Below are 15,018 nucleotides of genomic sequence, written 5' to 3'. Positions count from 1 at the left end.
ATTTGCCTTGCATGGATCCACCCAGGTTCATCCCGGCATCCCATTTGGGCCCCAGAATCGAACAGAAGTGATCCCTTGAGTGAAGAGTCAAGAGAAATCCCTGAGCACTATTTTTTGTAGGGTAGGACCCTACAAAAAATTATACTGCAGAGTACTTAACATATAACAGGGGGCTGGAGAGATAGTATAGCAAGCTGGGCACTTACCTTGCACATGGCTGATCCAGGTTCAATCCCTGGCATTCCATTATGGTCCACAAAGCACCACCATGAGTAGCTGCTGAGTAATCCCTGAGTATTGCTGGATGTGGCCCCCAAACAAAAAAATATAACATATAATATCACACTCTGTTTAAAGAAAATATATATAGGGGCCAGAAAAATAATACACAGGTAAGGACCGTGCCTTGCTTGCAGCCAATCCCAGTTCGATCCCCAGCACCACATATGCACATATTGCACCACAGGACCAGGAGTAATCCCTAAGTACTATTATATGTGACTCATCCCCTATTCTGCGAAAAAGAAACTATACACAAATGTGTCGATATTCATATATGTATGAACATTATACATACTATTGGTGAAAAGAAAAAAGGTCAAAGAATACACATACAGAATTAGCTTATTCTCAGAGAAAACAAGTAGGGAGAAAAGAAATCAGGAAAATTTTCACTGTGTTTTTGTTTTGTTTTGCGGTGTCTAGGTATCACTCTTGGCAGTACTTAGGGAATCTATTGTTGTCCACATGCAAGCAAGTTCCATAACCCCTGTACTAACTTCTCTGACCTCAAAATTTTTCACTTTTTACATGTCTGTGCTTTATTTGGATATTGTTAGCTAGCATTAAACACTCTTATATTTGGTCACAATGAAAATGTTAGTGTCACGGAGATAGCTGAAAGAGCTAGATCACATGCTTTGCATACAGGAGTCCTGAATTCAATCCACAGCAAAGCATGGTCCCCTAAGCACTTCTAGGAGTGACCCCCAAGAATTGCACTAGGAGTAGCCCCTTGAACACCACTTGGTGTGGCTCCACAAAACAAAAAAAAGGGGACTCAGAGTGGCAAGGCAAATTTGCTGCAGATGTGCCCTAACCAGCTAATGACATATCCAGCTCAGGAAACCAGGTACTCTACTTTGCAGATCATCTATAGGTCTTCACTCTGATGACATATTAGAAAAGCTATAGGTAAATCTTTAGAACAATTGTTTTACTCAATCTGACTTTCCACAGGCAATGCCTCTTAATCCTTTCCCTTCAGTTTCTATATACAATCCCTGCCATCACATGGACCCTAGAGCACAGAGCCAGAAGTAAACCCCACCTAGTCGCGCAGGATATAGCCCAACCCTCCAAAAAATTGGGCAATTAAATGTGCCTAAAACTCTTAAAATCATATTTTTCTTTCAAGCATTTTCATTTTTTGTATATACATCTTCTGAACTAAATAAAACATAAGATCTATAAAGAAAGAGAAAGTAATCATACTTTCATGCTAATAACACAGAGATAGCATAGGGTCTAAGATACTTGCCTTGCATTCATATGATCCCCCAAGCACCATCAGGAGTGATCCCTGAGCAGAGCCAGGAGTAAGGTTTGAGCACTGCCAGGTGTGGTCACCCCCCGCCAAAATATATATATATATATATATATATATGTGTGTGTGTGTATATATATATATATAATTTCCATCTTCCCTCTCCCATATTATTGTTGCAATGATCAGGGATCACACACACACTTGACTGTGGTGTTTGCAGTTTGTTTGTAGTGCTCCCCAGGGGTCACATAACTTTGGTTTTGGTGCCTACACGTGTGCACACCTGAGGCCTGAATCCTTTAGTTCTGCTGCTCATGTCATGGACATCCTGATTATGGTGTTCACTAAGGATCACTGTGTTGGGGCCAGAATGATAGTACAGCGTGTAGGGCATTTGTCTTGCATGTGGCTGACCTGGGTTCGATCCCTGACATTCCATATAGTTCCCTGAGCACTGCCAGGAGTAATTCCTGAGTGCCGAGCCAGGACTTAACCCTTGAGTATCACCGGATGAGACCCAAAAAGGAAAAAAAAAATCACTGTGTTGCTCACATGTGTTTGCCTGAGGTCACATGCTAGCTGCATTGCTCACATCTTCAGCTGAGCTGCTCACAGACAGTTGGTCACACACCTAGCTTTGGTGGACTGGAGATCATTGCATGTTTCCAAGGGTTCCAAACAGCAGAGGTATCGGGATTGTGCCCAAAGCATGAAGGTATATCATGGGCCAAAACCAGAGATAGTACTCATGGCTTCACATTTACATAACAGGTCATTTATGCCTGAGCCATCCCCCAGTCCCATGTAATATTTTTAAGGGAGCCAGGGATATAGCTCAGTGAAGCACACACTTCATATGCATGAGGTCCTGGATTCCATCTCTAGTACTTCCCCCCAAAAAAGCCTATTTTATTTGAACAGTTGTCAGACAGCTCCTGCTGTTTTTGGCATACGGCTGGACATACAAAAGGCTAGTAATTAGTACTTCTCAATGTCATCTCAAATTTTGTCCACATTTCATAGCTTTTTCTTGCTTCTAATCCATTCTCTAACACATCCCTATGAAGGATGCATTTCTATTACCTTTCCTTCTCTTATCCCACAGAAACATCTATTCTCTATTCCTTCAGATACCTTTTTTTCATCCAATTACTGAACTACAAAAAGCTCTTAAACCCCTCAATTCAGCCTACACTCTTCTTAGACCTAACTATCATTGTAAAATTCATAATGTTTTGACCAAATCACTTTCTGTGATTTTTTCTACATTCAACTGCAAGATCAAAACTAGTATTGCCACCCCAAATGACACAACTCCTCCCTATCCCACATTCCAATCCTTTCTCAAAACCCACTTTGTGTGCAAAGCCATTTCAGAACACAGAGGTCAGATGAAAGTATCTACCCATCCAAAGTTCTGAGTTTACCCACCATTCTGCCTGCATCAATCTATTTGAAAAGGGGGAGCTGCCTCAACCAAGGTAAAAGCCCCATGAAAGAAAAAGTGTTTGTAAAAATAGGAGACTAACATTCAAGAATAGTCAAGATAAGTACCAGGAGGTTCACTCCATGGCCTGGAGGCCAGCCGCACATGCTAGGGGAAAAGGCAGCTCAGATAGAGAAGGGAGTACCAAGTAAAGGGTGTTGGGAGGATCCTCCCAGGATGGGAGATGCATGCTGAAAGTAGACTATAGACCAAACATGATTGCCACTCAATGCCTCTTTTGCAAACCACAGCACCCAAAAGGAGAGAGAGAACAAAAGGGAATGCCCTGCCACAGAGGTGGGGTGGGATTGGGGGGGGGGGGGGAATGGGAGAGTGGGAGGGATACTGGGATCATTGGAGGTGGAGAATGGGCACTGGTGGAGGGATGGGTACTCAATCATTGTAGAACTGATACCCAAGCACAAAAATTTGTAAGTCTACAACTGTACCTCATGGTATTTCACTAATTAAAAAAAGTGTTTGTAGGTGGTACCATTGGATAACTCCAAGGACACGTGTGTTTACGTACATATACAGCATATGCATACAAACACTAAAAGTTACCACAAACCCACAAACCTAAAAACCAAATCTGCTAAATCAGACCCAAACCTCTGGTACTGAGCCTCTAATGGCTACTTCCTCCAAATAGACACATTACCTCTGAGACAAAGTCAATTGTGAGTTTCGTGGATAGGTAAATACTGCTGCCAGCAGCTAGGGTTCTGCTTTACACATTCTTAAACCAGTTATTTCCTCAGTAAGTTTTATTATATTTTCAGTTTTGGGCCCATACCCAGCAATGTGCTGAGGGCTTAATCCTGGCTGTCCTCAGGGATCACTCCTGGAGGGGGTTAGGGAAGCCTATCACGGTACCAGGGATAGGACCCAGGTCAGCTGTGTGTAAGACAAACACCTTATTCCCAATACTATCTCTATGGCCCTGTTTTGCATTTTGGTTTTGGAGCCAAACTCAGAAGTGCTCACAAGTAACTCCTGATTCAGCACTCAAGGATCACTTCTGGCAGTGTTCTGGGGACCACATGGAATGCCAAAGATCGACCCCAGGCCGGCTGTGTGCAAGGCAAGCACCCTAACCACTGTTTTACATTTTAAGTGAAAAGCTTACTAAACGACACTGAACATGTCTCTATGATTTCTGCCCAATACACAGCAAATCTTAGCTCTTAAAAAATACTAAATGTACAACTGAAGAAGGCAAACAAGAGGCTTGTTTCACAGTGGTTTAATATGAACAGAGTTGAATATGACATTGTCTGACAGAAGAATGAACAGTTTGCCAAATAAAAGCCCCTAAGTAGGATATATACACAGCAGAAATGGGGCCTCAGGCTCTCAGCATTTGTGCACAATGAAAGAAGAAATCTTTAAAAATCAATAACAGAAGATACAAATAAAAAAGGCAGCAACTATACCAACACTGGGGAGGTGGAAAAGGGAGCAGAGCTTCTCCAACACAGGCTAAGCAACTGGAGAGTTGATCTGTCTCAGGAAATGCAATGTTTAGATGAACTCCAAATCCTATCAAAATCCAATTCTTGTCTCCCCAAACAGTTTCTTCTCAGTGTGGGCCATCCTTTTTCCCCAAGGTATGTTTAGAGAACTCTAATCTTTCAGTAACAGGGAGTCTAAGCAATGAGTCCCCACATCTTACCTGATACCAGAGTTAATTTGCTCCCATCCTATCAACGTGCAAGAGAGCTAATGGGCCCCAGCAAACAAATCACTGCTGTCCCAGACAGCAGCCCAGCACTAAGAAGCTGCTCCTGACTCAAAAATTTTGGAAACCCACCCCCAGCTGCTAGCCTTAGCTTGGCTTCTGGGAAGAATGCTGGCGTTCATGGGAAACAAGTGCAGGCAGTTCAGTAACCCTGTGACCCAGTTGGGGAAGGCAGCAACAACTCTTGCCCCTAGGCCCCATCCAACAGCTCAAAGTGCTTTGGAAGGAAACTATGCGAATTGCTCGTGTGCTTCTGCCTTATGGCAGCAACTAAATGGCATGGGGAAAAGGAAAAATGGGAGGAAGAGTGTAGTGATGCCATTCCCTGCCACTGGGAAATACCTAGAAAATTATTCATTCCCATCCTTCAGGGAGTTACCTGGAAGCCACCAAACCTGCAAAGCTATCCCTAAAGTAGTGATGGCTTAAAAAAGGGAGAACCACAGGCCTATATTCACTCCCTGCTGGTAAGCAAACATTGAAAGCCAGAATGGGGCACCAGAAAGGGGAAGGGCTAGTTAACTGGAGCTCCCCTACTGACCTACAGCTTTCTTCTGACTCTGAAGTAGCCATGATGATGAGCCCAGAAACCCATACACTTGTTCCACACAACAGACTGTTTCAATTCTAGGATTACCACCATAAAGGAGGGAGATAGCAACAAAAGAAACTGTTGAGAAAACTGGGGGCAGACCTAGAGCAAATAAGGACAGCTTCTGGGTCTCTACCATCTTCACCAAAAGGAAAAAGTACATGCAGGTAGGAAAGGCAGAGTTGTTCCCTGCTCAGTGTTCCTGGTTAAATCTAAGAGTAAGAAAATCCCCGGGACTTGCAGCATCAGTATGTATTCAAGTGCCTCACTAGCACACGACACCCACCCCACAAAGTTAGCCTTCTGGCATGGGTAAATGCCCAAGAAATTGCCTTCCAGTCCAATATCCCACCCCCACCCTTACCCCCAAGCAAAGGACATCTGCCTGTAGCTTCCCACCTCTCTTCAGAGAAGAGGATTCTAGCAGAATGCCCATGGTGTAGTCAGGTACCAAGAAGCACAATGCCAAACAGTCTATCAGGCCAGGGGATGGGTAGCCAACTTCAGATCAAAGAGAGAGAGAGGCTTAGTGTAAAAACCAATGTCATTTCAGCAGGAAAGTAGAGGGCGAGTGGTGAGAAGGCCTCCTACTGGCGCACCTTCCCGGGGACATAGTTCCTGTCAATTGCCTCCTCCTGCAGGAACATGTGTAGGCAGCGTTCATTCTGAGCCAGTGGGTGCCCAGCAATTCTATAAAAAAGATCAAGAGAGTTATTGGTAGTACTGGACATCAGAAAGAATTCACAGGGGATTGAGGGCAGGAATAGGAGAATGGCAAGATCAGCCCCAAGGTTCCAGGCAAGTAGAGGGCAGCCGCAAGGCACCTCTTCAACCCTACTATTTTATAGGTTGAACAGGTAAGTCTGGAAATCTCTAGACACCTCCAACATGCAGGGTTTTCTTAGGCCCTGAGGAACAAGATAAGAATTCTGCTCAAAGAGATGGACTTTTATTGTCCACTTCAACTCACCACAACATATAGCACACTACCAAAGAGAAAAACCAACACAAATAGCACAAGAGCCTCCAGGAACTTGTCTTACTTGTTAATAAATTGTTCAAGGCCCTGTCTCCTTTCTTCGATGAAAGACTCTTCAAAGATACCTTCATCTCCTCTAAAAGGGAGCTGCCTCTTCAAGGCTTTCCCAGGAAGTGGTGGTACTACAATCTGCAGGAAAGATACAAATTATCAACCACACGGTGAGAACAGAGAGCAAATGAACTGGCAAAGCATTGTATACACCATTTATTTCTTTGGAGTGTTGGCTTTTAGGTTACACCCAGAGATGCTCCTGGCTCTGATGATGCTCAGGAATACTCCAGACAGTGAAAAGGGGACCATACAGAATGTGGGGGGGGAGCTTGAACCCAGATCGGCTGCATGCAAGGCTGCCCTACCCACTGTAATATCACTCCAGTCCTACCCGTTTACTTCTAAATACAGGATCCATCCTAACTGACAGAAATTTGTAGGAACTAAGACATTAAGAACTGAGGCACAAGTCAAAAATTAATGAAACTCTACTTTTGTGTGAAGAAAGGTTTATCATCTCAGAATAAAGATAAAAGGATACGAAGAGATGGCTCAAAGGGCTGGCATATATATATGCCATATATATATATGCCATATATATATTCTTACTATATATATATATAGCAAGTGTAAAGTTCTGAGTTCAATCCCAGGCCTCTCACTCCTTTACTAGCACTGGAGGATGCAGCTCAGTGGCCTCCAAGACCACTGGATCCAAGCAGCCCTACTCAGTGGGTTTAACCAAACAGCTAATGCAAGTCAGGCCCCCTAAGAACTCCTTGAGAGAGAGTCCCCCAAAGGAAAAACCCCCAACATATGTCAATTCCCTCTAACAACCTTACCATCCAAGAACTCACAAAGACCTTTCCTGAGACTGTACCTTTCATTTCTAGTACCATACCTTGCTAAAGTTGTAAAAATTTGCTAGATACGAAGTTTAGTAACCTAAATAATTTTTCTTTACAATTTACTCTAAGTTTCTACTTTCAGTTTTCAAAGGGTATCATCAACCAGGCCCAGAAGGAATCAGCCGGATGCAATAAAGTAAATTTAGATAGGCAGAATATGTTCATGTATCCACTGACTTCAAGATCTTATACTCCAATCTTATGACCTCTCAGCTTATAGAGATCACCTCCAAGGATTCCATACAGGGAATGGAGCCATACCTTACTATCACGTTCCAGCTCATTTTTGAGCCACTCAAAATCACTGTAGCGCCGTCGTACACAGGACTCCTTCAGCTTGAAGATAGGTAGATTTGTCTATAGGAAAGGAAGAACAAATGAAGAGCAATGGTAAATAATGTTCAGTCTGTGGGAGCCACCTGTTGTAACTGTAATAGCTCCCATGAATGATGCTCTAATAATCCTTTCAAAATTCACTGGGTGAATACCACTCCTCACCATATCCAGTCCTGTAAGTTGGTGACTAGAACTTTGCTACTTGCTATTTAGAAATTTTCCTACAAAAAAAAACTTGCAGTCATATAAAAATACTTAAACCAAGGTTTTGATTACATTTTAATTATTTGGAATAATAATAAATGTCTACCAATAGGAAAGTGACTAAATAAATTATAGTATGCCTATACAATACAACTATACTACCTACACAAGCATGAAACCACATACCACACAACCTACACAACTATGAAAAGAATGTGAAATATATGTGCCAGTATGAAAAGGTAGTAAACATTAGCATTGAGGTATACAACAGTGGGCTAGGGAGATAGCTCAAAGGGGTGGAGTGCATGTTTTGCATTCACAAAACCATGAGTTCAGTCCCTTACACTGAATGTCAACCTGCTCCCCAATATAGCTCTGCTGATTCTTAAGTACCACTGCAGAGGTCTCTTATTTTTTAAAGATACAGAACAGTATATATAACTTGTTTCCTGGGGCTGGAGCGATAGCACAGTAGAGATGACATTTGCCTTGCACACAGCCAACCTGGGTTCAATCCCCAGCATCCGATATGGCCCCCTGAGCACTTCCAGAAGTCATTCTCGAGTGTAGAGTCAGGAGTAACCCGAGCATTGCCGGGTGTGACCCAAAAAGCAAAAAAATTATATAGCTTATCTTCATGTTCTAAAAAGATATATATGCTTGGGGGGGATAATTTTATATTCATGAATAAGTTGTGCTAATAATGATCGACTCTGAATTTCTTACTATTGGCAGTAGACAAATGGAAGAGATGGGAGGGTAAACTTTTTCATTATACAATTTGAACTTATCATGTGCATATATCACATTTTTACCTGAAAATTAAACTTGAAGCTGAGGTTGAGACTCAATGGTAAAGTATCCCCCATGTGTGAAAGCCCTGAGTTCAAGTCTTAGCACACACAATCCTCATTATGTTGTGCTTTGTAGTTCTTGAGTCTGGAAACTGCCTTTTCAAAACACAGTTTTAGGCATATATCATCAAAAGCTAAATAATATACAAGTCAACTTATCTCCATTACAACTCTACCTAGGATCCTCATGGTCCAAGAAATGTCAACAGGCTAATGTGGAGGAAGATGATATAAAGTGGTATTTTATGACCTTCTCTACAGAGAAGGAAAAAGTAAGAAACTAGGAGCTGGAGAGGTAAAACAGCAGGTACAACACTTGGCTTCCACACGGCCAAGCCAGGTTCAGTTCCCAGCACCCTATATGGCTCCCTAAGCCATGTCAGGAGCACAGAGTCAGTACTAAACCCTGAGCACATCCAAGTATGGCCCCCAAACAAAAAAGTTATAAAGATGATGTTTGGGGCCAGAGAAACAGGACAGTGGGTTAGAGATGTTTGTCTTGCATGTACCTGGACTCGATCCCAAGCAAAGCCTCAACTCCCACCAGGACTCATCCCTAAGTGCAGAGCCACAAATAAGCACTAAGCACAAAAATAAAGAACAATAAACTAGAAATAGTGGTTTCCTTAAAGAAATTACCACAATTTTCAATCTTTTTACAACTGCAGACCAGCACTGGTGGAAAACTACTGCTCTAGAGGGCGGAGAGGGGAGAGAGACTGTCTTCTGTTTTACTGTGTATTTTTTGGTATCTTTTGATTATTGTATCAGGTACTGGAATAAACTTTTCAAAATAAAACATTACAGAGAACCTTAAAATCCTGCAAGAAATAGGGTGTCAAATCAAATCATTACTGTATACCTCAAACCTACACAGGTTTTTTTTATTGAATCAGTGTGAGATAGAGAATTACAAAATTGTTAATGATTAAATTTCAGTCATACAATGTTCCAACACCCATTCCTCCACCATTGCAATTTCTATCTTATACCAATGATATCTCAGTAAAGTGGCGGAGGAATAATTCTGCAAGGGGAAAAATCCTCCAGTATCATGTGATTTTAGATTTCCACCAGAGTTCATCAGAAATTTTGTGAGTCCCCTAACAATAAAGCCTTAATTAACAGGTCTTACCAGAAGTCACCAGAAGAACCAAAGAAATGAGGAAAAAAGTTAAGTAGATTCTTCCAAGACACAACTAAACCGCCCACTGTGATTTTGTATAGAGACTTCTTCCTTGATTAACAAAAATTATATTCTTTCTCTATCCCTCAAGGGAAAACAACAGCCTTCTCTCAGTACCGAGCCACCTATGGAAGGAGATGTATATACTTAGTCTCCCAGCTTCAACCTACAAATCATCTGAGGGAGACAGGACTGTATATAAAGTACACGATACAGAATCCTTTGGCTCTGATCTACAAGAAGCCAAGGGAAAATTGGGAAAGAATCCAAGTCCAAGCCCTGTTCAAGACAGGAAAAGTGACACTTGAAAAGTTCCATATACATCATGTGATGTCATCATGACATCTCTTCATCTCATTTCTCAAGGGTCATGAGAAGGGGGGATTTTTCCCCTGAGCAAAATGAAAGAGAACAAATTCAGAAATATTTATTGAACAAAAAGTCAGTGTCACCTGCTTCTGCCATACACATGCCTAACTTTCAAAGTACATTTGTGTCTCAAGTACCTAATAAAGCCTATGTGATCGTTTTTTTAAATTCAAGGCGCTGGAGAGATAGTGCAGCAGGTTAGGTTCTTGCCGTGCAGGCGACCAACCTGAGTTCAATCCCTGGCAAACCATATGGATGGCTCCTTGAGCACCACCAGGAGTGATCCCTTATCACAGAGCCAGGTGTAAGCACAGAACCAGTCACTGCTGAGAGAGGCCCAAAACAAACCAAAAAGTAAAAAGTTTAAAAATTAAGGGCCCAGAGAGATAGTACAACAGATAGGGCACTTGCCTTGACAACCCAGGTTCAATCCACAGCACCCCATTTGGTCGTCCAAACCCTTCAAGAGTGATCTCTAAGCACAGACCCAGGAGTAAGACCTGAGCACCTCAAGGTGTACCCACACAAAAAAACAATTTAAAACAATGATTCATTAATTTTTGCCATTAGATTCAATGAAAGCTTATATAGCCATATAAATCAATATAAACAACACAAATCAACTCAAACCCACAGAACTAGGAACCACCATCAATTCAAAATCACGATATAAATAGAAATTGTGGACAGGACTAAGGAAAATCTTAATGGGTAGAAAAAATATTGCACGCTGAAGTTGTGCAACTAAGTTTTAACAGAATTGGCTAGTAATGTGTCTCAGTGGCAAAGTGCATGCTTTGCATCCATGAGCCCTAAGTTCAATCCCTAGCACCACAAAAGAATTACTCTTAAGCTTTACCAGAAATACTCAAATGTAATGGAAAGACTATTATGGGCTTTAGAGTCAGACCGACCTCAGTTCAAAGGCCAGCCCTGGAACTTACTAACTATGCCCACTCAAGGAAATTACTTAAATTGCATTTCTTTTCCAGGTGTTGTCTGTAAAATAGGGGTTTTACAAGGGTTCAAAACTAAAATTTAGTTCAATTCCTGGCACATTGGAAGCAGTAAATGAAGAGTCCCTATTGTTTTCAGAATGTCTGAAATAGACAGCTACTTAATACTTCCTAAGAATCTCTGGTAATACATAAAGACAGTATCTCCAAACCCCCACAGCAGAGTCTACATACAAAACAAATTATGAAAAAAATATGGCTAGGATCCTCAGGTAATTAAATTCTCTACCACTGAGAGTTCCCACCTTTTATCATATTTGAGGGCAAACTTCCATTAATACCAAAAGAAGTAATTCAATTTTTTCTCATAAATTGTTTATTCTCATTTTTTGTCTATGGTGGTGGACACCCATCAGTACTCAAGGTGGTGGGAACCATGTAATGCTGGGGATAAAACTCAGACCCTCTACATGCAAAGCATGCATTCAGCCCACAGAGCTACCACTCTGACTCCTTTCTCTTCTTTTGATAGTCACTATTCACTTCTTTTTTCTGTTTGAATTTAGACCTGGAATTTGGTAATTAGTTCTCAATTCAGGTAAGAAACAACAGCCTTCTCATTCATTAAAAAAATGAAAGCATAAATACTATCTTTTAGGTGTTCAAATGCTGTCTGAGCTCCAGGATCATAGCCATCTGGTCTAAAAAAACATAATGAGCTCTAGAAAAATGGCTCTCAAACCTTTTTTGCCAGTAATCACTTATTGGAGCAAAAGAACCTACTAACACAGTCTATCTGCATATTCCATCCCTGCATTGTGGACTAAGAGCTTGAGAATAAAGTCCTCTGTGGTGCACAATGAAAGAAAGTACTGCTGCAGCAGCCCTGAATTTCATATATATTCAAGTAACTGTAGACCAGGTTGTGGAATCAAAAGTTTTGTCGAGACCTGAAAGGGCAAAAGCTCATTCATAGTCAGAAAACTCAAGTGAAAAACAAAAAATACTCAAGGACCCACCCAGGATGAGAGCAGGGACTGACCAGGTACCAATCCCAGTGCAAAGTCAGGTTTCACTGGGAGACAAACAGCATGTCAAAACTGAAGCATGAAACATGTCTCACCTTCTAGGATAAGTCTAGGCAAATAAGGGAAGCACTCAGGCTCAAGGAAACTCCCTCTCTCAGTTCTACTCTACCAAGTCCCCTCTCTCTCCCCTGGATTCTATCTACCTTTCAATCCAGGCTTTGCTGAACTCCATCATCCTAGGGAGACCTCATTAAAGAGAAGGTGAAGAGGGAGGCTGCCCTCCCTTCCTCTTCAGACTAACTTCCCACAGTCTAGTTCAGTTCGAGCAACCCAGACAGAAAGCCTTGGCTTTCCATCCCACCCCAACCCCCCGCCTTCTACTCTCCGTTCGTTCTGGCGCTCTAATCATGACTGCTATTTCCTTGAAACCCTCACTGTTAATAATTTCCATCCTCCCCAGCCAAACTTCACGTCTTGCTTAGGGGTACCTGTTTTTCCTCAGCCTAGTCCGATGCCCACCTCAAGAGTTTGCTATATCCTCGGGCCACAACGGAGTCTATAGCCCTCTCCCTAAACCTAGTGTGCCCCTAGCCCCCAAATGACCCCTGTAAGCAGCTACTCCGCGGTTAACCATCCCCGGGCCAGCCTTTCCCCACCCCTGCTTTCCCCGCACAACCGCCCTGTGCAGCCACCCGGTCCTCCTTCAGCTGTCTTCCCTCACCCCGTGACTCACCCGCATGCGAACCTCATAGGTGGTGAAGCGCGCCCGGCCCACGCCCACCGTCTGTGGATTAAAGATGTCGATCTCCAGGAAGTTACTTGGAGGTCCGTAAGCGTCGGTTAGGTCCTGCGGCTTCGAGTTCAGGCGCCGAGTGTCCGCTACTGCCGTGTCCGACATCTTTCCAAAGGAGAGGCCGGGACGGGGAAAGGGGGTGGGGGACAGAGGCCGGAGTCAGGAGCGCGCGCGAGGCCCCTCCCGCTTGCAAAAATAATCAGCCAACCCCTAGGCAGCGGTGTTGCGCACGCGCGTAACACGCACGCACGCACGCACGCGCACGCGCGGGCCGCCCTAACTCGGCCCCGTACTCTGAATGTCGTTGCCGCGGGCGGCTGTGAGTCCTTTACAGAACGGTCTCATGCAGGCTTCCGGGTGGCCTTTATGGCCACCCCGGAACCTGCATCTTCAGTACGCCCCACCCAATATCCTGGGGAGCACGTACAGGCGAGCTCCGCCTACCGCCCATCTCAATTTGAGAAATTGTCTTATACTGTATATCAATCAACAATGGGCACTGCCCCGCAGACCTGAATCCTAACTGTGATAGGCCGAAGCCCGGTGAATCTGAGATAGTGTTTTGCACAAAAATCGAAGGGTGGGCTCCCGAGGGTGGGGTTCCCACAGTACCAAGTGTCTAGGATGCAGCCCAGCCGCTAGTTCTGCTGAGAGCTTCAGCTCTTTCCACATGGAGCTGAGCACTCAGTGAGCTTCATCTGGTGCCAAGAAACCAGCGAAAATGTGGTAAACAAAGATTATTTCTTGTTCTCACGTTTCAAGAAAATTGGGACACCGTCAACCTCTGCTTCTTGCCCATAAAAGACTAGATCCAGATGTACTCAAAGATTACGTTTCTCAGCAAATTGAGGCTGTTTACTTCATTTCTCTACCTGGCAGAATTCCAGACTTGGCACTGCTCTGAGGCTGCTTGCAATCCTCAGTGGAAACAGAATGCATGTCTAAAGGAGAACACCTCTAGAAATATTAATATTTGTGTGAATAATTTACAACTGATGGGGCCAGAGAGAGTGAATAGCGGGTAAGCCACTTCCCTAGCGTGCAATCAACCTGAGTTCCATCCTCAGCACCACATAGGCCTCTGAGCACAAGAGGGTGTGACCCAAAATTCACAAAACATAACACACACACACACACGCGTGCGCACACACACGACCCATTGTGAACGGGTAATACTCCCACTTTAGGGGTTGTTTTAGTCATCCTTTCTCTGTGCAGCACCTGCTGTCTAATGCTCAAGAAAGAATTTCTGAGGAACCAAGAAAGTAGCTCAGTAGTAAAATGCTTGTTTTGAATGTATGAGACCCTGAGTTTAATTCTTGCATTGCAAAAAAATCTAAAAAAAGCATTTTCCATATCACTGATGCCTGAAATTCTTCCAACACAGTATAAGACTATAATTTTTCAATTAAATTATATAATTTGGTTTGCCCGATATTTATTAAGCAACTACTTATGTGAAAGACATCATGCTAGCCACTAAAGATCTAGAGTTGAATGAGAAGTGTCCCTGCCCTAAAAGAGTTAACATTGTAGAAAGGGAAACAAATAAATGAAACTAATGTTGGAGCCCCAAGCAATAGTACAGCTAATGCTTGCCTCACACAAAGCCAACTGGGTTCAATCCCCAGTATCCCATTTTGTCCCCTGAAGTGATTCAGAGCTAGAGTAACACCTGGGCATCCCTGGGTGTGGCACAAAAACAAAACAAACACTAACATTACAAAGACAAACGATCCAATGTCCAAGGCAGCACATAGGGCATGAATAATTGGAGAAATTAACCTTTCTGGACAGTACTGAATTTCACAGACACAAAAAAATAAGAATGCAAATAGGGAAAATTTGGGTTTTTTTTATTTTTGCAAAGGAAATAACATATGCAAAGTCATCAATATAAGAAGCAGCATGGCATTTTTTAGGCAATTACCACCAATTCAGATTGTGTAATAAAGTGCTTAACAAAGTAAGCTCTCTAGG

At 42.9% G+C, this 15,018-nt stretch overlaps 1 protein-coding gene across 1 annotated transcript; it reads right to left on the bottom strand.

Annotated features, from left to right (window-relative positions):
• Positions 1-4,249: 4,249 nt before the first annotated feature.
• On the bottom strand, positions 4,250-13,157 carry SNX12 (sorting nexin 12). The gene is made up of 4 exons (XM_056130087.1): positions 12,979-13,157; positions 7,571-7,666; positions 6,412-6,536; positions 4,250-6,058 (listed from the first exon to the last, which is right to left on the bottom strand). The coding sequence occupies exons 1-4, from the start codon at positions 13,141-13,143 to the stop codon at positions 5,956-5,958; spliced, it is 489 nt and encodes a 162-aa protein (XP_055986062.1). The 5' UTR covers positions 13,144-13,157; the 3' UTR covers positions 4,250-5,955.
• Between the last annotated feature and the right edge of the window lie 1,861 nt (positions 13,158-15,018).

The sequence above is a fragment of the Sorex fumeus genome, unplaced genomic scaffold, assembly GCF_029834395.1.
Source record: "Sorex fumeus unplaced genomic scaffold, SorFum_2.1 ptg000073l, whole genome shotgun sequence".
In the NCBI taxonomy this organism is placed as follows: Eukaryota; Metazoa; Chordata; class Mammalia; order Eulipotyphla; family Soricidae; genus Sorex; species Sorex fumeus.
Note: the sequence above shows the minus strand (reverse complement) of the source record. Positions and strands in the feature narration are given on the sequence as shown.

Coding starts and splice junctions, on each gene's coding strand:
- SNX12 (XM_056130087.1), bottom strand. CDS start 13,143: ATGTCGGACACGGCAGTAGCGGACACTCGGCGCCTGAACTCGAAGCCG. Junction 7,667..12,978: donor CCTATGAGGTTCGCATGCGG/GTGAGTCACGGG, acceptor CCTTTCCTATAG/ACAAATCTACCTATCTTCAA. Junction 6,537..7,570: donor AGCTGGAACGTGATAGTAAG/GTATGGCTCCAT, acceptor TCTTTCCTGCAG/ATTGTAGTACCACCACTTCC.